This window comes from Gasterosteus aculeatus, chromosome 9 (assembly GCF_964276395.1).
Source record: "Gasterosteus aculeatus chromosome 9, fGasAcu3.hap1.1, whole genome shotgun sequence".
NCBI lineage: Eukaryota > Metazoa > Chordata > Actinopteri > Perciformes > Gasterosteidae > Gasterosteus > Gasterosteus aculeatus.
In genome coordinates this window covers 10,541,157-10,564,048 of record NC_135696.1, presented here as the reverse complement: position 1 = coordinate 10,564,048, position 22,892 = coordinate 10,541,157, and the positions used below count along the sequence as shown (strand labels likewise).

Here is a 22,892-nt window from a genome sequence, read left to right as displayed (position 1 = left end):
AGCTTCAAAGAGCAGGATACTATTATACCAGAATACTTTTGCTTGGCAGTCAGAGAGATGTTGGTGCGAGATTCTCAGGAATTACATTCTCAAGGAAAGAAAATGTCCTCTGAGATCGTGAAGATTTTACATTAAACACACTCTGAAAGTCATATACAGTTTTTGCTCGATGTGCACAGTCACTCACTCTTCGGGGTCGCGAGTGACACTTGAGGAAGTTCACATTAACCAACAGGACCATATTAGCCGACCAATGATCTGCCGGCAGAGCGCTTTGCTGTCATCTCTGAAACTGATATTGTACCTCCCTCGAGCCTAGAATCACAGTTTGTCACCTCAAATGTATTTGATATTGATTTTGCTGCCCAACAACCCAGCAGGCTGACAATTTCAACGTGTAACTCAAGCCCACTACTCTGAGATGAATAGTGTTCGTCTCCTGTCTTTCTTCTGTTTCCCCTCAATACTATAACGGCATCATTCGCTGCTGTAGAAGTGTTTATTAAGATGATGTTTCAATAACTTTATGTCTAAAAATAAGGCGTTTACCGACTCTATGTCCCTTGATATATTTGATTTGAATATAAGGATTTCAAATGCCATATTCAGGTATGTATGACTCATTTAAGATCAGAACTGTATGTACCTGTTACAAAAAGGAGCCTGAAAGACGGACAAAGGAAGCGTTTCTCTTTGTCCTCTGAAGGTGTGAAGCGTCTGTGGACTGACAGGCAGGGAAATGGCAGATTGTAAGCAAGATCCAGCTCTGTTGCAGTAGAACAGCGCCAAGCTGACTGCAACATTGATCAGCATGCCGCCTTTACCGTACGATACTATCAGCTCTCACAGACATATATGCCGTGCTGCTCCCTTTACTGACGATTCATTTCTTCTGGGTCGAGCTCTTCTCATTTAAAGGCCGGGGTTCTTACAAATAAATGCAGTGGAAAAAGAAGAAAAATCTGCTGTGGATCATTTTCTCAATGCAAATATCTAAATGGATTCCAAAGAGAGATTTACTGGACAGCACTATGCGAGAATGAGCAGGACATCTAATTGTCAGTCCTCCAGATTTCTGAGGAGAGCGTTTCATAAGCAACAGTGCACGAGATGAATTAATGTATGCACCTGTGCATGTGACATTGCCCCTACACTGTTTGATGTAAGCGCTGCCACGGTGTTGTTAACCATCACATTTGCCGTACGGGTAATTTCTCTGTACATACATACGCATCATGCTGTAGGTTTGCAGATCCTTCCATTCACTCTTTTTTCATTTACTGCTCGGTGTACAGCAGATCCAAACAGACTGAAAACAGATTCTGCTTGTTCAATAGATCATATCAAAAATCCCCCTGCTTTACTAAACACACACAAATATTTACGTACGGTAGAGTTTGCTCCTAGTGCCATATGTTTACTCTGACACCATGTTACTGAATTGTTGTGAATTGCAGAAATGTTCTGCAGAGACATACAAAGGGGCCAATATATTTTATTTACTATTTAGAAGACAATATATCGGTGAACTGTCTTCAGTTAAAATCAGGCTACTGGTTCTGCTCAATTTAATAATAGATTTTTTTGTCAGCTGAGCTGAATACTGTTTGAACTCTATACTAGAGTTACTATAGCAGTTGTGTTCATTTTGGTAGTGCTGTGATGTGTAGTGCTGTGATCATGGACTGTAAGAGATGAGCCATATTGATACATGTGTGGGGTAGTTAACGCTCTGATGTTTACTCATTATTTCATGCACATTCATTGGATCCAACATGGAACTCCACTATAGTTAGAATTATGGCAGAAAGCCATTCAATTAGCTAACTATTGTTAAATTATTTTTTTTAATTCTTTCTAGTCAATTTATAAATGCTATATATGCATATTTATTGGATATTCTAGTGGATATTACACCTGAATAATTGTCATTATCCATAAAACACAGGGTCCTCAACTTTAGTAAACTAGCAAAGTTGACTAATAACTCCCCCGCGTTATGTTCTCCTGTTTGTGTGATACATTACTGCCGTGTTGAACGTGGGCCTCCTGTTGTTGTTGCTTAATGAATGACCTACTGACAGATTAATTAACTTGCTCTTGATGTTGGCGAAATGAATCCGTTGACATTCTTTTGTTTCTGACATGTGAGGACTTACGTTTTGCCCTGCATGATGGAAACCAGGAGTTATTGTTGTTCTTATCAGGACAAAGACATGATTCAGCCTCCAACAGCTCCTGTACGACGCAGCGACACACACGTACACACACATGAGTAGTGCACTTTGAATTAAACCCTAATGCTATTTGCACTGAGTAATATTGTATTTGATGATGAATGAAGAGCTTTGATGGCTGTGGCGACTATTTCTACATATGTAAACAAAAGCAGATCAATCTATTAAATAGGCAGCGCCGCTATTGTTTGCTCACACAAATTCTTTCATAACAGTTTCAAGTGCTGAAATCAAATCAAGAAGAAAATGTATTAAAGTCTTTTCCACAACACTGTATTGAGTTAGTCAATACAAACATGTAATTGCCGTAATTCAATATTTACATTTGGTGCTCTTGTATTTAATACGAGAAAACCTCAAATCCCACTCACTGGTGTGGTCAGTGAAGATGGAAAGACAACCCTTAAACAACCTTTCAATAAAAGGCTAAAGTTATTAGATTGATTGGCAGTGACTACAGTAAATTTATTTCTGTGACACACAATGACGTCCAGTGCTGCAGGAGGTTTATTTCATTTTTCTTCAGTATCGTGTGAAATTATGCAGTCAATTAATAATTTAGGTAATTTAATCATTCCAGGGTTTTTATAGTTTGTCTTCTGATCTTTTCAGGATCCCAGAACGAAGCACAAGTTCAAGATCCACACTTATGGGAGCCCCACCTTCTGTGACCACTGTGGCTCTCTCCTTTATGGCCTCATCCACCAGGGCATGAAGTGTGACTGTGAGTACTTCATTTGATATCTGCAAACAGAGCAGTGAACGATTTATTGTCCTTCTTCCCGTCTCCACCGCTATAAGTGGCTCTACACAACGTATGTTCTGTTTTAGAGCTTTATCAGCATCAGTCTCCTGAAATTGCTCCATTTCCCTGAATATCACATGTCCCCTCCTCCTTGACTTTTGCTCATCAAGATTACCCATCCATTGTCAAACCGCTTACCCTGCACACAGGGTCGCTGGAGTCCATCCCAGCCAACTTCGGGCAATAGACGGGGTTCATTCTGGACTGGTCGCCAGCCAATCGCAGGGCTACACAGAGACATACAACCATTCACACACCTACGGGCAATTTAAAGTCCCCAATTAACCTGATCCCCAGAGCATGTCTTTAGACTGTGGGAGGAAGCCAGAGTACCCGGAGAGAACCCACGCAGACAACATGCAGACTCCACACAGAAAGGCCACTGGGCGGAATCGAACCCAGGACCTTCTTGCTGTGAGGCAACAGTGCTAACCACCACGCCACCGTGCCGCTTCATTAACGTTGCGCCTCGTCTATTTTCAACAGCTATGTTCCGCGCGCCCAGAACAGGGTCTTTATTAATATCCCTTCCTCCCTCGTCATTACTTTAATCTTGTGTTCGTGGATTAGTCTGAATGCCTTAATGTGTCCCTAAATACATTATCCTCCACCTGCTACCGACCACCAGATATGCCTAATTATTGCTCCAGGGTGTACATAAATAGAGACGAGGAGCGGTAAATTATTTCGGCAGATCAATCACACGACTAAAAGATGGCAGTGTGTTATTTTTAAGCGCTGGTAAGCTGTGTGAGTCACAGAATCACAAACGCAAACACTTGCCGTTAAGAACAAGGTAACCGCATAACAAGTCTTTAATCAATCATTTACCTGTTGACTTGACGTCACCAACAGTTAATGTTCCCAATCCACGGCAGGGTGCTTTAGCTGGCTGACAGGGCTGAATCTGGGTCATAACCTTGTTATCTCCTCCTTCAGGCAGCTTTCGGAAAAAAAATCCCCCTTTGATATTGTGCCCAATATGTATGATACGTGGAATGAAAATTGAAATGTTTTCCTGTATACAGTGGACAAAGATAGACCTTTTTAAAGCAGCTTACTGCATCTGAACATTAAGCCATAAGAGGCTGCACGCACTGCGGTTATCATGTGATGTTTTAGCGAATATTTTATTAACGTCCTGAATTATTATCATTACTGAGGATCATAGCTGAATTTTAAAAGATATGTCCGATGCATGAACACCGTATTTAAAGCAGTCACCGGCATGTTCCTTACAACAGCTTTTTACAGTTTACATTCAGTGCACGAAGCTATTTATCTTTATGAAAACCCTGCTCGCTAATATTTTCCATCTCCTCTCTCTGTCCCTCTAGCCTGCGACATGAACGTCCACAATCAGTGCGTCATGAACGTGCCCAGCCTGTGTGGAACTGATTACACCGAACGGAGGGGGCGTCTTTTCCTCAAATGTGAGGTCACGGTGGACAAGCTGCTGGTCACAGGTGGGCCTCGTAACCGCCGCTCTCTGGCAGCACTCGCATTGGACTGAATGGGCTTAAGACGATGTCATCGTGTTAACATGTGTGTCGACCCTCTCAACTCAACTGCAACTGCCAGCTCTCAGCATGCTGCAAAGGCTTTTCCCTTTTTGTGCTCCGGTCAATAGAGCGTCCCCTGATAAACATTATCCACTAAGACCAAAAAATCACCTTTCACTGCTCCGACCCCCCAGTTTAAACCTGTGTGGTGTGCTGTGTGGGCTTCGTCCTGTTATCCTTTTTAAACGATCACAACCTGCTCAGTGTTTGCTGGAGTTTCGGATGTGACTGAATTGTCTCTGCAGAGCACATTGATACATTCATTTAAGTCTCATCGGCATCACACAAAGACGGGATCTGAGCGCCGTGCTCGTGAGCCGGGTCGTGCTCTACAATCATCTGTCTCACCATTATTCATCAGAAGGCTATTCCGCCTGATCCGTGCCAGCCACTTTAATTGCTAATGTGTCCGGTTTCAAAGACACACCTGTCTGTGCCTATTGAGCTGAGAAAAGTATACAATGAGTTACTCTTCGTGGCGTTTACTTTATGCAATGTAATCAATGGTGATGTTTTTTTTAACCCAAAAAGAGATTCATGGCAATTTATACGTTTAATGTACAACTATCTGCTCCTCCCACACTTTTCTGTCAGTATTTTTTACCCGTTGTCCTATGTTTGTTAAGCTTTCGCAGGCCTTGTCGGTTTTCCCATTACAAAGCATTTGAAAACGTGTAGTTTTCATGATTTCAATTTATAATTCACAAATTGTTTGACAATTCAGAACAGTTGGCTGGGCAGAGGGTGTTGAATAATCCTCTGAGAGCAAATGATGGCAGACTATGCAGCTGTGTTTAAGAGAGATTGAGATAATGTCATGCATAATCTGTCAAATGCATCTGCTGTGACATTCTCAGCGTCCTGGGCCAAAAGTAGCACAAAATATGAACAGCGTCTGTGGGACACCGTTTTACACATGCAGGGAGGGCTTCCAGGAACTGTGTGGTGCTACAGCAGGGTAACCCAGCATAACCCTGTTATGAATAGTGGGGACACTAGTTTATACTATTATGAAGCAATCATGGTCAAAGTTTATACAGCTTTCTGTCTGTGCACAAACACAAGTTAGACTAAAATAAGATGAAACAGGAGTGGCAAATACTTTAAAAGTATATAAATAAATAAAAGACCGCAAAAAATATGCACATTGGCCAAACTATGTATCCTCGTGGCTTTGAGTTAATTACGGTGTGGTTCATCAGTGTGTTTTTGTACAGCGGCACACTTGTTTTCTAGGCATGCTGTACAGTAAATCCCCAGGCTGCAGCGGTGCATCAGCTCGTCTGCAGAAACAATAGTGACTGACTGCAAGGACCAACACGGAGTCGTTCAATTAGCTGGCTAACGGAGGTCAGTGGATCGCAAGACCCTGGCACGGGACTCCGCTGACTTATTCATCAAATTATCACCAGAAGCACCAGAGTGAATATGTGGGCAGGGCCGTGGTCCAAGACCAACACAAACATTAGAAAATGAAAAATAGGTCTAACAAGGGTTGACAGTTATGTAGCCTCTAAAATATGTGTTATGGCCGTGTTGAAATACCTAAACAGTGATAATCGTTTAAACACAGTTCAAGTGAAGAGATATTTGGTGTGAGTTGGTGAAATAATGCACAAATATTTATTCAAGATGTTCGGCAGAGACCATGTATTTCCCCTGCTCCATCTGGTTGTACCTCGCAACATGCATTCATCTCTCACAGGCCAGTCATCCGCTTGATGTCCTGTGAAATGAGAGTAGAACAATAACATTTAAAGAACAGGTTTAAGTTTATTCTGAAGCATGCTAAATAGATTCCGGTCAAAAGAAACTATATACGGCTGTCACTTCTTTCCACTTTTAACTTTTAGTTTAACTCTAATTTAAATATCCTGCAGAAATATCCTGCTGGATAACATTAAACCAGCACTGACCCGCTTCTCATAGTCACTGGCTGTCATCTTTTTTAGAAACATTACAGTCCAATACTGCTTTCATTTTTAGCTGAACCTCAGACTGCACAAATTTCAATATATTCTGATTTATTGCTAAAACCAGAGCATTCAGCCCCTGCTGGCTGTTAAAATAATTTCAATTTGAGGTGCGTCTACATCACTTTACAGACCTGGAGGTTGCAGTCTGTTTGTAGGGTATTTTCCCCATCTCTGATATTTTCTGATGGACAAGTGAACCTCTAGTTCCCACTTCTCTGTGGCAGGAATGAAAAAGGTTTGCATATACACATAAACCATAAGCATGAATTACACTGAAGCCTATTTGCTGATACACACAAACACACACACACAATGTCCTGAAGCACGCACATATAACATTTTTCATCCAAATCAGTTATGAATGATCTCACAACGAAACATTGATTCTTCAAACGAGTCACACAGAAACATAGAGATTGAGTGTGTTTTTTGTCAGTCACGGAGCGGGGGAGAAGGGGGGAGGGTGCTTTCTTTCTCCCACAGCTCCTGTTGTTTCAGCAGCCCTCTACTTCAGTGACTGGATACCTAGTACACTCGGGAGAAGACCTGTCCGTCATTTGAATCCATATTCTGCTAATCATACGTATTCTCTTCCATGTGTGTGTGTGTGTTGCTCAAAGGTTTGGAATCGCCTGCTGCAAAAGCTTGATTCATTGTCAGACGGCAGAGAGGACGACTCTATTATTCAGAATTATCTTTCATCCTTTTACGAAACGATTTTGTGAATGAAGGGTTTGCAAAAAAACAGTCAATTTGTTTCAAAAACGCTGTACACGATTGAACCAGACAATTCAGAGGGCAGACGGAGACAAGATCACGCAGAGCATTCAGAAGCAATTTGTATCAGTGGGTTAGGGTTAAAAATAAGTCTTAATCATTTCTTTCTTCTCCTTTTGGAGAAGGATTAAATGCAATGATTACATTTGGATTGTAAATGAGACATTTGGTGTCTAAACTTTACTTATTTTCTCTCGTTATTGAGGGAAAGAACAGCAGTGTGTGTCTGTTTGTGCAGCCCTTTCCCCATGCAGGTCTTGTGGGAGTGTGTGAGAGACGTTGGTAATAATTACATTTCGGTTGTGTTCCCTCGTTCACTCACCCAGTTCTGGAGAAAAGCCTCATTTAACAAGCCTTCTGCCCTGCGTCTCACCTCAGCTTCAGCCATCTCAGTCTTTCTCCCCTCTCAATAGCCATGTGTTTTTTTGTTTCATATGTAGGTGCAGTGTAGGTGTGAGCAGGTCAGATTGGTGCACAGAGTAGATATAAGATGTAGGTGGATCAGGGAAGCTACATTTAACTTTTGAGTAGCAAAAACAGTAAAGGGCTGCTACAAATCCACCCTTAAACACTTTTAGGAGCTTACACGCATTTCACTGCCACTTTCATAGTTATCCATATAGATAACCCAATATAAAAAGTGGAAAATCCAAACGTTATGTCAACAGTGCTTCTGCTTTGGGAAGAATACGCTGGCTTTAATGGTAACTTCTGGTGCTTTAGACTCTCTGAAATACATCTTTGAAAGATTACAAATACTTTTAACAGCATTCTGGGAACTGCAGGTGAACCGAAGAGTTTCGTTGTACCTCAAGGAAGCTTAATTAGGTGTTAAGTGTGCACAGTACACTGTGCATCAACCCTGTACAGTAGCTATAAATGCGTGTCTCCACTTTCAACCCTTGTAGCAATCAAGTCACTGTAACTATATCATCATTCCTTTTAGGGCTATTTTAGGGTGCTCACCGTGGGCAGAGTATCAGCTGTTGCTCGATGGTGCAGCACATCCTCCATCCGATGCCTCCTTGCATTTTAGCCAAATATTCTATTCAGACTCGGTAAATTAATGAAAGTTTGCCCACTTTATTTAATTCTGTAGTTCTTCAAATGATTGTACAATTAACGTCTTTATTTGCGGCTTGCAAATCTGAGTGTGTTACTGGTACGTTTCTCATTCAGCCAATCATTCAAACACCCAATGAGATCCTCTCTGTTACTATTGGCTCCGCGAATCCAAGGAAAGCTCAAGGTTCGGTCTGGAGTTTAGATGCAGCCTGAGGGTGGCCAATCGATAATTGCTGCCCGATGCTCTGGATGCTGCTGGTTTATTGCCGCTGCTTCCCCTCTCCAGCCTTTTCTCACTCGTTTCCGGTGCTTTCTCGCTTCTGAGTCATCGTGTGGAAAAGCTAAGAGGTTCTTGCCAAGAGAGAATCTAGTTAAAATCATTTTCCCCATGAATCAGAGTCAAGATGGAGCGGCTGACAGCACTTGTGTCGGTACGGACACCAGCCCTTTTAAAAGTGTGTCATGTCTTAATGTTCTGTAGAGAGCTTCCGGGCTAGATAACAGAAATAATGATGCAGGAATTGTCATTTTAAATATTGTGATGTGATATTTTAATCTATAAACTCCACCGCAGTTCATTTTCAGCATACATTATGTTTCCAAGTTAAAGGAATGAATCCTCCTTTTTTTATCCCCTCGCTCATACTTGAGCTTGTCACTCTTCATGCTGATGTAATACTGCATTGAAATGCTAACAGTCCTGCCTCTTTTCAGGAGTGGGCTGTCCAAGCAGTTTTATAGGCTGCGTTTGCACAGGGAGGTGAAGAACAAACACGGCTCACCTTCTTTTTTTGGGATGGGGTCATGTGGAGCCGGCTGGAGACAAGGCATAGTGTGTTTGTCTGTGGTTCTGGGTTTGCCATTCTGCCTCCATCGTAGTAGGACTCACATTCAGCCTCTCCTTCTTTCGGTGTTTCTGTGGAGCTCACAGAAGAACAACTGAACTCTGTTGCTGTGAGATTTTTGCTGCAAAGTCATTGGTATTCCTGGTCTGTCGCCTCTGCCGCGCCACGGCTACCACTTCTCAGCATCAAATGTATGCCTCTGACTTTTATCGCTTCCCTTCTATCGGCCCCTTCTTGTTGGCCCTTCTTCCTGCTTTGCTTGTCTCTTTTTTTTGTTTGTCCTTTTTTTCGTTTTGCAAAAGAATCTTCAGTCTGCATCGCAATAAGCCTCCGAGCCAGAATCTAACTTTGCTTCCTGTGCAATGGTCGGACTGTGGGAGTCAACGATGAGATCTCCACAGCATAAACCTGAGCAACATGCAGCCGTCATAAGTTCAGAAAGCTTGGTAAAGCTTGGTTGTTAGGGAAATTCCATGACACTGAGCTAATAACAAAATAATAAACCAACCTTTTTGTGTTAGTTTTGGTCAAAGCATGGTGGCATAAAGCACAAAATCAAGTTGTTTCTTTAAGAAACTTTTGAACTTGAGCGGCTCTTTAGATGCGAGCCAAGATAGTGTGAAGACTTTGTATCTAGGCAACAATGTCACATGATCGCCTGGATTCCTTTGTCCTAGAGTGTGTTTTTGCATACGCATGTCTTTCTAAAGTCATTTGCACACAGATGAGAGGAATCATTATGTCATTTTCTCTTTAAGACACAAACTACAAATTAGTTTTTTCATTGAACAAAGATAATTTGACCTTTATCAGAAATGTTCAGCGACACAGAGAACTTGAGTTTGTGGTTAGTGTCCGTCTCTGCAGTACATCTGAAAGGGATTAGAGCTGCACACTCATCTGGGTTGGTTTATAATGCCACACAGTTATATGGAAGGAAAAACTATGTGCCCGCCATGGTGAATCAGAGGGTCTAGGATGCCCCCCTTTGGTCATGACTGGAAGTAGTAGACCTCTCACGACTCACTTGGTTGGTCTGTTTGTAGGCTTTTTATAAATGGGATTTGGGTGCGCCTGTTTTGCATACAATATGTAGGAAATATTCAAAACATGACCTTTTACACAGGGTTAAAAGCTCAACAAGGAATCATTTGGAGCAGAAATAGCAAATAGCATTTTACATGGACCTGCACTTAAATATAACATATTTCACCGTCTTTGTAGTTATTAATTCAGGTTGGACACTGTGTGGGTGAAAACAGTATAATATAGGTTCTTAAAAGACAGAAAGGTGCTCCATGAATTATTTAGTTATTCTTCAGATACACAGCCTAGTATAAAGCAGCAGTCAGCTGTTTTTCAGCAATAAAAATAATCAACATAATAGTTGTTGTAATAATGATAATACATTTATTTTGTAAAACGTTTGAGAGAGGCACTCAAGGCCCCTTTAAACTGGTTATAAAAACAAATGCATTTAGCAATCTATCTAAAGGTGGTTTCTTTTACTGTACAATATTAAAGTGAATTCATATATTTCAGTCTAACCTTCTCTGTGGAACAGTGCATCCATATTACACCGCGCTCAAGCACAAATACACTAAACACTGCAGAGCCAGTTGTTCTTTGGTGCCTGCAGACCGACACTGTTCTATTGGATTTCTCTGGGTTGCCAACTCCGGTTCGCTCAATACCTTCCCACACCTCGAGTTGCTTCTATGAGCTGCTGTCTGTCTGTCTGTCTGTCTGTCTGTCTGTCTGTCTGTGTGTGTGTGTGTGTGTGTGTGTGTGTGTGTGTGTGTGTGTGTGTGTGTGTGTGTGTGTGTGTGTGTGTGTGTGTGTGTGTGTGTGTGTGTGTGTGTGTGTGTGTGTGTGTGTGTGAGCTCGCATCAATCTTCACACCTCACTACCATCGCTCAACACTCAAATCCCACGCCACAGGTCCTGGGAATAAAAGCAAACATTGGGGAAGTATTTGCTCTTGGCTCATTAAATAGCCTTTTGGTGCAGCTGCACGGAGAATAAAACGACTCTGCGTTGTCATGAAGTGTTCCACCTGTAGCTCCATAATATAAATAGCCTACTCTGCTTGATAAGGTTTGTTGCATCCTAGGAGGGAAATAATCATACGGCGGTGATGTTCTCTTTAGCCTCTGTAACAGTTTCTGAGTTGGCGCAGTGGTGACAATCCCACGTTGACGCTGTTCCTAATCCCATCAATACTGCATCTCATTCAGAGGATTTAAACTAACCCAGTGGGTTTAGCCGCTCTCTGGTGCAGTCATTATGTACGGGCTTAGTGTCTTCCTCTACAGGTCAAAGGTCATTTAGCGTCTTTGCCACCCAGTTTGGACTGACTAATGGCGACACATGGAGGGGCTTCTGAAGTTTAGCGATGCAAGGCGGGCCGCCGCGCTGTCCCCCTCGGGGTTGCGTTGTGTGGAGATAGCCACAGTCTCAGTGTGGACAGGGATCTCTCTCTCTCTCTGTGTGTGTGTGTGTGTGTGTGTGTGTGTGTGTGTGTGTGTGTGTGTGTGTGTGTGTGTGTGTGTGTGTGTGTGTGTGTGTGTGTGTGTGTGCGCACACACACTGTGCTGTCGCTCAGGCACTGCTCTGGTGCTCCGCGCTAATCGAGAGCTAAGGTCCCTGGTGTGCCGCGGTTTACAGAGCTGCTAAATACAGGAGGGCAAGGAGGAAGCCTGCACCTACTTAAGCATGTCACAGCCTGGAATTTGGAATCACTGCTGTCATGACACTTCCTCCGCTTGCTTCCTATGAGGCTCGGCGCCGTAAGCAATCCTCAAAGGTCGGCATTCGCCGTTTGATTTTGAGCACCTGCAATTTATTCTACTGATATTCACAACATGTTCATTGAGCTGTTCAGCAGGTATCAGGGCAGTAACTAGCAGCTCATTATGTTTGAGGAGGAAGGCTGTGCTCTACCTCAATTAGGGAGACTCAGTGGAGTAAATTAAAACATGTCTTTAGTTAAAACTGTATAATTAAACTCTCTTATTCTTTACCCCCCCCCCCCCTCCCTCCTCATCAGTGAGTGAGGGCAAAAACCTGATCCCCATGGACCCCAATGGCCTCTCTGATCCGTACGTCAAGCTCAAGCTCGTACCAGACCCCAAGAATGAGACCAAGCAGAAGACCAAAACCATTCGCTCCAACCTCAACCCCAAATGGAACGAGACCTTTAGCTTGTGAGTAAATGACCTGTTGTCGCCTAGTTCTCTGACATATTACAAGGTTATTGTTATGTCAGCAGTATATTAAACAAGCCACTGAAGCAGCTATTTATTCTACTACTACTAGAACTACTGTCCAATCCAAATATGCCACGACTTATTCTTCAATTATAACGTTTGTTGTTCATTGCCTGTAATTTTATTTCTTTTTAATGCTGACAGTTCTCAAATAGTGGAGCCATTAACAGTATTGTTACTAGAAGAGTAGCATTTTTTTCTTCTTTAAAATAAAAATGAATAATTTATAGTAATTAATCATCCTACTCGCTCTGCCTCGTGCTGTCACAACTGAGATAACCACGGTTTTCACTTTCACCACAAATGATATCATGCAACAGCATTATAATATTTCAAATGTAGTCGTCAAACGTGACCCAACATAACAACCACGTGCACGGTGTCTGTGCTGCACAGCAAGCTGAAGCCGACTGACAAGGACCGCAGGCTGTCGGTGGAGGTGTGGGACTGGGACCGGACCACTAGGAACGACTTCATGGGGGCCCTCTCCTTCGGCGTATCGGAGCTGATGAAGGCGCCAGTCTGTGGCTGGTAACTAACGCTCGCCTCCGTATTGTTTTGAATTACACCCCGTGTTTCAGTTTGAAGCCCGGCAGCTTTGTAACGCACCCACAATTCCCTTCTATGAAATATATTTGCGTTTGACTTTCACCTCCTTGAGAATTCAAAATTTTTTCAACTATCTCTATGCTTCATTCAAGTAATTTAACAATTGAATGATATATCAAAAATGTAACATACGACTGTGTGATTTTGGTGGTACCTTCTGAATAAGAAGCAATAGATATTTTTGTCAGAGATATTACATGCACATGCTCAAAGAAATTATAAAGAAAAGGGTTTAACAGTGAAGGTGTACAAAACTCACTCTGTTTGTTTCCACTTCTGTACTAATGAAGAGGCCACACTTTCACTCCATTTGTCCCGTAGTTAAACTTATTTAATTGAAAGTCGGGTTTTCTGTTTCTCACTATGCGCTTTGTGAAGTGTAAACAGGTGGCACAGGTGCTGCTTTACCATCATTTACCGTATTTACATTCACAAGTTTTTTATCTCAAAATGTTTTCCGGTCTGTGTCGCCCATCTCCCCTCTCCTGGCGTCTCTCTCTTCCAGGTATAAACTGTTGTGCCAGGAGGAAGGGGAGTACTACAATGTTCCCATCTCGGAGGAGGACGACGGGAATGAGGAACTCAGGGAGAAATTTGAGGTGATAATTTTTGCTTGTTGACCTTAATTACAATCCCGACGTCTTGTCTTATAAAAGGTCACGAGCAGGTACATCAGCCAACCTGGTTCAGTGTTGCCGCTAATGTGGTAACTGTCTTTGACACGGACTCCTATTGTCTTTCCTTTAGACAACTTTACCTTGTTAATCCAATTCCTTGTCCTTAATCCATCCTTAAACAAGCATGTGTACGGGAACTTGAAATGAACCCAACGGTCAACTTCTCCTCAGCTACAACTGTTGGATGCAAATGACATCGCTGCAGCTGCAGCTTTCAAAGACCTCCTCCGCTCTCAGCCTCTCGTTCGAGTTGTGTGTTTGTCACCGATTGTTAGCGTTTTGTTCCTCCGTCAGAGAGATTCGTGTCTGGGATCCAATCACAGCAGCCCACCAACAGCTGTCTTTTAATCTCCGGAGACATTTTGCATTTCAAAGACTTTGACTTTATGAAGATTTGATGCCTGAAAGCCCAATTTGTTCTGATCCCACAACTTGTTGCAGTTGTTTGGGGTGGGATTAACATTATTCATCATTATTGTATTGTTTATTTTATAAGTAAAGCTTTTTTGCAAGCCGTTATATGTAAAGATGCGTGTAGTACTTGTCAGACTTTGTAATGAAATGAACCCCACATACAGTATCATACACATATATATATAAATATTCTCTATTCTAAACACTCGTAAGAAACGCAAATTGAAGTTGCTTTGTAAAAAATGTACATGAATGACAGATGTAGTTTGTACTTTTTCAGATTTAGAGGATCTTAACTCTTTTTTCATTTATTGATATATGATCAATTCGTATTTTTCCATTAATTAGAAGATTTTCCTCTTAGTGGAAACCGCTCAGTGATGATCCAACATGATTTATATGAAATTATTGGTCATGATGTTCAGTGATGATCGTCACCCTAACAACTTTCGAATAATGATTCGAAAGGAAAATTGGATGAACAGTACTTGAGTTTCCATAATCGTAAGTAAATCACACATTACTTCCTCTCCAATGCCTCCCGAACACACATTTACAAACTCACACACAGTACTGTACGAGACTCTTCGAGCGGAGGCCGCTGGTGAGACACTGTTGCCTTTGACTTCATTCAATTTCTGCATTGAATTGTCCGGCCTGCTGCGAGTGAGGCAGCTCTTCTGTCCATCAGAGGTGCTTAAATTAACTAGTTAAGAATAGGAGTGTTGATAATGTCAGGGAAGCGCCCGACCTTCTCTCACCTCCCTGAATTTAGTTGTCATAGCAGCAGGTGCACAAGTACATAATATTTACCAAATAGGAGGTTTGTGTGTCAGAGTTCAACAGCTGGTCTTATAACCTGCTCACACACTCATGCTTGTCTTGGGTGTTACTACAACAAAGCTCGCTATTGACTCTCTCAAACAAATATCAAAAATATCAACCGTGATTTAAAGTTTGAGTAATCAATACATATAAATAGTTGTGCAAAATTACGCATATTCGTTAAGACAGAGATGTGAAACATTCTATTGTTTTAATTTCTAAAATCATTTTCTTTCATTTTTTTTTTTGTTTTCCATCCATCTTTGTGCATTATTGGGATTTTATTGTTTTCAATAGAAAATGTAGACAATAATTTCAGTCTTACACAGAAGACAAAATCAGTACTTATTTTTTTTAAAGATTTTTTTATGGTCGTTATATAGGAAATTATATCATATATCCCTGTTTACATTTATCAAGCATCAGATAAAAACATTTATCTTGTTTAAAAAATGTTTCATCCAATAGACACTTATTTTTGGTCCCGAGAAGTACCACTTCTCCAACTTTCTCTATTTTTAGATTCACTGGAATTAAGAACAACAAAAATACTTCACATTGGCGAATTTTTTGACCACTAGATGTCAGTATTGAATTTATAAATAATACCAGGCTCCTTATCGGGGCAATGAGCAATTGTGTGTGTGTTTAGTGTGTCTGTTTTGTGTGTGTGTGACTGTTTAGTGTGTGTGTGTGTAGGGGTGCTGTGCCTGCGTGCCATTCACGAGGCCTTCATCAGTGTACTTGCAAAGGAACATCTTATTTTTTAACATCCCTGAAATTGGGAAGTCATTGACCTGCTGGGGAACGGGTCCTCTTTTTACGGCGTTGTTGCGCCGCCGTTTTTCTAAAGTATTCCAGAAAGGAAAAAACAGTCACTGGCTCTACAGAGTCATTCATTATCATAGGTTACCTGAAGGCAGCAATAATTCTATGACACATTTCTCCTTTTGCTTTGTACTCTTCATACCGTTTCCTTGGTGGAGTACAGGTATGCTTTTCACTTGGAATAATGCACATGGTGTTTGTGGTACTGTTGAACTTAGCATTATGTTTCATTTCTAAGCTTCAAATTTCTACTTCAATTGTGTAATATATTGATCCTAGTCTCTCTTGACACAGAGTTCTGCATTCATGGAAGTTTTCTTTAAGAGGCAACACGAGGCACTAAAACCTGAAACGGGCCCACTGGGACTTGTGAAGTAAAATAAACGTTAATAGTATCTTTACTAAGGAGCTGAATTGATTGTGGAGAAATTTCCGATCCACCAATACTGAGTGACGTTGTGATCTACTTTAAATCTAATTATTCCGAAGGGTTAAAGCGCCTTTTGTGTTTAAATATGATTTCTGCATCTTTGTTTACCCGTGTGTGTGATCTGCCCTCAACTACCAGCGTGTAAAAAACACTTGTACTCAGTGAGGTCGGGCCTTCTCCCTCCCTTCTCCCTGGCTCGGCTTGGCCAGCCCCTTTCTTACCGGCTCAAGCTTACAGATGTGCTGTGATCTGGTGCGGTCTGCTCTGCTTTGCATTTGCCCTGCGGCAGACGGGGCTAGATGCCATTAACCAAACTAAAGCTGCCCTTGTTAAAGGTCTTTTAATTCAGAATAGTGTGGAGTAGTCTGGATTGGGTTTGTAATGAATCCTCCTTAATGATGCAACCCTGAAAACTCTTGTTTGGGATTAGAGTCACAGATTTTTGTCAACGTGTAGTGTAGTGAATGCTTAAATGACCTTTGGCCTACTTTCTAAGGTGAGATGACTGTACTCAAAAGGGGTTTGGCTTCCTTGCTATTCGTTCCAATTTAAACATTTCAAAAGTGAAGCGCAAGCCAAGCTCCCTGCGGCATGTGGGTGTAGATTACATCTGTGGTGTCGATGGATCTGCATGAGTTTGGATCTGTGTTTTCACCCTGGGATTGTGAATACTGGACATGGTAATCTTGGTCGTGTTCTTGTGAAGAGAGGTTCAAAATATTGGATTGTTGTTTAGCATTCGGTCTGCCATGAAGTTGTGTATTTGTACAGCGTGGTGCACTGTTCTTGTCGGAGCATCTTGCCGTACTGGGAGGTTACGCATGACGTGGGCATGAATGAAGTGAATAGAAGAGAATCTGTGTGCATTTTTGCAAGTGGACATGAAGGACTTCTCTGGAGCGGACATGCTGTACCAGAGCAAGGCCTCACTGTGGTATCTTCAGCTTCATCACTCTCACAGCCAGCTTTCAAAAGGAAAATACCGCAGGTGCTCTCTTTTCATGATTTGCCTTTAGCGTTACATGTAATCACAAAATAAAAACTGTCCTTAAACATAAATGTATTGTTTAAATGTTTTAAGACTGAGCTGCAAGTTTTTAATATGAATCACCAAAAAGATTATGTTGCTTTTACTTAATGTAACAGTTTGTCATCGTTCACACTTTTCCTTTAAACTAATAATAACCATCAGTACAGAGATTACAATTAATTCAAATAACTTGTAATACATTTTAACATGGTTTGGTGAGAGCCAATGCTGTTAATTAGTCAATAAAGGAACAACATGGTAGAAAGAAACGTCCATTTATTCTCTCGTTTGCCACAATTCAGTACACTCAAATTGTTTGTAGCCTTTATTTGTGTGTGTAAATGCTCCACAATGGCACCACAGACTTATTTCACTCTATTCATTTTAAATTCTGCTTATCAGTCAGTGCATTATGAAAATGAGTAAGCACAGTGTGAGTGTGTGAGCACACGTAATGGTGGTATTTATATATAATATCTTGTGTAAAAAGAAAACATTATTTTATCCGTTGGCCGGTGACATTCTCTCACTTGTTGTGGAACCCCCCCAAAGGAGCTCCATCCAAGTACATCATTGTTTCAGTATCTTCTACATTTTTTTCATGCAATAACTTATAAAACATCTTATGATTTCAGGAACTTGTCATCTTGTCTGAGCAACTCACTGTACCTTTTTGTTGTGTGTGTGTGTGTCACTCAAAGTCTTTTTTAAAGCTGCACATCTTATACACACCTCGCTTTGTCCCCTGAGTGCAGAAAGCCAAGCTGGGCCCTGGTAAGAAGGGGATCACAGAGGCGGACGGCAGCCAGTCCATCCAGCCGCCCTTTGTCAGCCTGAACGAAGTCAAACTCAGCGACTTCTCCTTCCTGGCCGTGCTCGGGAAAGGGAGCTTCGGGAAGGTGAGGCCTAAAATAAAAACACTCTCGTGGCCACAAAGCAAGCGAAAGCAGCGCGTAAACAGCAGGCTGAACTCGGCTGGGATCTTTTCCCAATGTCCCTCTGAAGGTCATGCTGGCGGAGATGAAGGCCACAGAAGAGCTGTATGCAATAAAGATCCTGAAGAAGGACGTGGTGATCCAGGACGATGACGTGGAATGTACCATGGTGGAGAAGAGAGTCCTGGCGCAACAGGACAAGCCCCCCTTCCTCACACAACTGCACTCGTGCTTCCAGACTGTGGTAGGTGAAATACTCCCTGACACACATCAGGAAAATGTCATTTGGGTCAGGTCAGGTCCAATTACATTACCACGGGGCTTTTGGCTGAGCGGCTTAGTCGTGAAGGGTTGTGGAGAGCAGCAGAGGGCGTGTACGACAAGTACAATGTAAACAAACAGACCCTAATTAGACGGCTGTGCTTTGTGTCTGTGTGTGTGTCTGTGTGTCTGTGTGTGTGTGTGTGTGTGTGTGTCTGTGTGTGTGTGTATGTTTGTGTGTTTATACAAAAGCATTTCTGCTGTGAGTCATCCCAAAACCAGACTACAGGACCTCAGAGCACGTACTGTATGAGTAAAGAAACATGTAATTGTACGGTAATATGTGTATTTCTAGCACACACATACCTTCACTGTTGTATGACCACAGTTCCAAGAAAAAAATGAACTAAAATATGAACCAATATCAAATGTGCACAAATATGCATGAATTTATATGAACTTCATTATTGTAACATGCTACAGAAAAGTCATTTCAGCCTCAGTCCGGTCTTGTGCATACGTATATTTAGCATAATTAGTGTTTCTAGTGTGAAGGTTAGAGACTCAAATGTCCAAGATCAGATCAGCTTTGTCAAACCTTCCGTCAGCTCTGCGGCTGTCTGAGGTGTTTTGTTTGTGTTTTGCTAGTGAGCGACTCTCAAGGCCAAACGCGTCACGGGCAGTAAGGGACCAGCGGTACCAGACAGAGAGAATGCGCCTTGACAGATGTCCGTGTTGAGTGTTTCCTTTCTCCGTGAAGCTCTTTGTCGTGGCTTTTTTAGGTCACCTTGTCGCGGAATGTGTGTTAGGAAGGATAGAATGACTCAGACAGCGAGGTTACGGTCGGCTGCAGCACTGAGTTTTATGTCTCCGTTTGGAGCACATGCAGTATATATACAAATCGTTTGTAATTTCACAGCTTTTGTTTAATGCTTATTTTCCTGCAAAACGATCCCTGCCCCTCTCCTTAAACTCTCTCTTCTATTCCCACGTGTTTGAACACAGGACCGTCTGTACTTTGTCATGGAGTACGTGAATGGCGGAGACCTCATGTACCACATCCAACAAGTTGGCAAGTTCAAGGAACCTCAGGCAGTGTAAGACTACTGTTTAGTGAATCATTTTGCTCTTTCGAATAGACTTCCTATGTTTGTTTTAGTTTGAGAAAATCATTACTTTTGTTTTTAAAAACCCTCATAGCGCTTGCAAGGTGAATAATAGAATTCCATGCTGCGTTGTTACTGAAGCAGTAAGCTCCAACAGTAATATGATCGCTCTGTAAGTAATTCTTCTTGGATCGCAACAAAGTAAGATCCTTTGCGTTTAAAGGTCTGTGGTTTATGTTTTGCAGGTTCTATGCCGCAGAGATCGCTGCTGGTCTCTTCTTCCTGCACATTAAAGGAGTCATCTACAGGTGGGTAACAATTAGTTCATGCATCAATCAATTCCGCCGCTGCGTTTAAACTAATAATCCGATAGCCGTTGATATAGAATAATTATTTTTGAGCCGTAATCTTTTTATCAGCTCTTTCTTGAGTTACTGTTTAATCACTGTAATAAACAGTGTAAAAATAGTGGTATTTAGGATTGGGATTGAGAGCCACCTTCTGAAACACATTTGAACAGCAAATTCAACATCTTCAAGGATATTTAGCCTCTTTGTGGGCCTCCCCAGGGATCTGAAGTTGGACAATGTGATGCTGGACTCGGAGGGACACATTAAAATTGCTGACTTTGGCATGTGTAAAGAGAACATGGCCGAGGGAGTGACCACACGCACCTTCTGCGGCACTCCCGACTACATAGCCCCAGAGGTAAGGCTGAGCGAGAGATGTGTGTGCGTGCTTGTTTCCTGATGCATGAGGTCGTCTCGGTCACTGTCTGGTCTGAGCCTCCGTCACCCTTGTGCTCCAGATTAAGGTTACTGCCTCGGGACGGATGAACACACTCACACGAGCGCTCTCTCATGACATAAGCATACTAGTGTGACAGACGTCTACTGCGTCCGCTGGCAAGTTCAAACACAACCGTACAAGCTGGTGTCTCAGTGTTTCCCACCGGCTTTTCTCCCAAGCAAGTTCAATCCAATTTGCCGAGACGGATACCTGCTGGTTTTTGTTCTTGTTGACTGGTATCTACGAGCGACCTCCACAATTGTGTCCATCGGTCCATTTCATCAACATGTCTATAATACTGAGTTTTTCCAGAAATAATTTCATGAAAGCACCTCTTAAAATGTGACATGTGCATACATTCAGCATGAAAAAGAGTAAAAATGCCAAATACCAAATCAACAGGTCAATGACTAATTGTCTTTTTGATTTATCGACTTCCAAGGTAGTTTCCACATGTTTAACGTTCTGCTTTTAAAAATCATCTCACAGCAATAGGGATTTTTTACCGCTGTTCATTTTTCTTGTTGAATGTATCTCTCTTTCAAAATAGCTGAAACTGTTGGTGGCAAAAAGGATTCAACACTATCCGTCCTCTATATTACACAATGCGTGCCCATTTATTCAGTGTCAGTTTTTTTCTAACAAGCCTCTGATTGTTCATCAACTAACGTGTCATCTGTCACTTGTGTCACACGTGTCACTTAGCTTGACCCTACACCTCATTCATTAATGACACCTCAGGTGTCCGTAATATGGGATGATTGATATTTGTAGACCCGGGAAGTTCCATCACAATGGTTCCTGAGATAAAGAGTCAATGGGATTTTTCCATTACATGGTGTGATGGCATTTTAATGTCTGATTTTACAAGTGTTTATTTACTCATGTATTTCCTCTCGTAGAAACATAGAAAACATTGAAATCTCTTGAACCGAAACCCATTTGAAAACCCTAATTACTTTGAGCCGAGGCAACTGCAGAGCAACAACGTAAACTCATCTCCAAGTTTGAGGACTCATTCCTGCAGCACTTTATGGGGGTGCTCAGCAGTCCGGAAACTATGGCTTGATTCAAATAATCCCAAAAACATTTTCTTCCCTAACCACTGACCCTTAACGGACAGCCTGAGCATTTTGTAGCTGTATTCAAATTTCCCAAAGGCCAATGACAAAAGTCAATACCATAATGACTCCTGGTCCTTCTGTAGCACACACAAGTTGAGGAGCACTTCCCTCCATCTCCTACAATGCATCACTGTCAGCTTCCACTTTCTGAATGTGTGTGAAAAAATACATGTGCACAGATACGGATGCAGAAACGTTTTACTCATGTGATGCTGCCATGCATGTGACATTGTGTGTGTGTGTGTGTGTGTGTGTGTGTGTGGCATTGAATGTGGGCTCTGTACACATTGCTATGGATACAGAAGCTGCTCCCCCCCCTGCTGTGTCATCGCTGGCTGACACATTAGTGTCAGTCTGAATGTGAACAGTCACAGCATGTTCACCCTGAGTCTGTTGGGCAGAATTAACCTCGCAGTCTGTCAGAGTATTCTTTTAGAGGGAATCAATAACCCAGGACACCATTAAATAGAAGCAACTCACTGATAACAGCTAGAGAGTTGGAAAAAACGAAAATCAGTAAATGAATCATAAACCGGCTGAAGCATGCAATCTTTCCTGGGGCTGTATTGGATGAAATTAAGTGAGACAAATAAAAGGATCAACTGCACTGTTCATAGATACTCAGCAGCACTTCAAGATTCGAGGAGCCACTGGCAGAGCTTTTTTTTGGAGATTATTATTTATGTAGTTGCTTTCAGATTGGCCGTGGTGGTTATAAACATGCAGTAGATGAAACAAGCCTACCCATAGATTATTGTGTGTAATATGTATTATGTTATTTTTAAAAGTATTGCACAAACTCAGTTATTTAGCTTAACAAACTCTGTTTTGATTCTTTTTAGTGACAGTACGACATGTTTAGGACTCAAATCTGTAGGAATTCAACTTAACTTGAGGGCACTTGAGACTCACATAGGACTTGCAAAACAACGCCTTTGTCCCGTCTCAGATTGGTGCACAGCAAAGAGGGTTAGTAATGACACTGAAACATGCCTCATTATGAAAAAGTCTGTAACTATTTCCGACGCCTTTAGTCCTCAATAAGCTCGTCAGCGATCCAGTCAATAACTTCTGCATCTGCTCCGCTGAATGAGGATAAACACATGCAACACTTATATGAGCTGTTATATTGAGGTCCCTTCTACAAAATGGAAACGTGTTTGTTGGTTTGAGCATGTTTGTATCTCACCATGTGTGATAAAGCTGTGAGATGAAATATGAGAAATATTTTTTTTCACGCTTCCATCTTTTACACACATAGAGACACACACACACACACACACACACCTTCCCAAATGCCCATAACGTGTTAAAAGAGTACATTTCTT

General features: G+C 41.8%; 1 protein-coding gene across 1 annotated transcript in view; it reads left to right on the top strand.

Moving 5' to 3' along the window:
* prkcaa (protein kinase C, alpha, a) overlaps window positions 1-22,892 on the top strand; it is a 98,128-nt gene that overhangs the window by 56,165 nt on the left and 19,071 nt on the right. Inside the window, exons 4-13 of the mRNA XM_040186977.2 lie at window positions 2,850-2,961; window positions 4,380-4,508; window positions 12,317-12,473; window positions 12,933-13,067; window positions 13,651-13,744; window positions 18,105-18,248; window positions 18,355-18,528; window positions 19,551-19,642; window positions 19,897-19,959; window positions 20,221-20,359. Coding sequence (XP_040042911.2) covers window positions 2,850-2,961; window positions 4,380-4,508; window positions 12,317-12,473; window positions 12,933-13,067; window positions 13,651-13,744; window positions 18,105-18,248; window positions 18,355-18,528; window positions 19,551-19,642; window positions 19,897-19,959; window positions 20,221-20,359 — 1,239 coding nt within the window. The remainder of the gene's footprint in view (window positions 1-2,849; window positions 2,962-4,379; window positions 4,509-12,316; window positions 12,474-12,932; window positions 13,068-13,650; window positions 13,745-18,104; window positions 18,249-18,354; window positions 18,529-19,550; window positions 19,643-19,896; window positions 19,960-20,220; window positions 20,360-22,892) is intronic.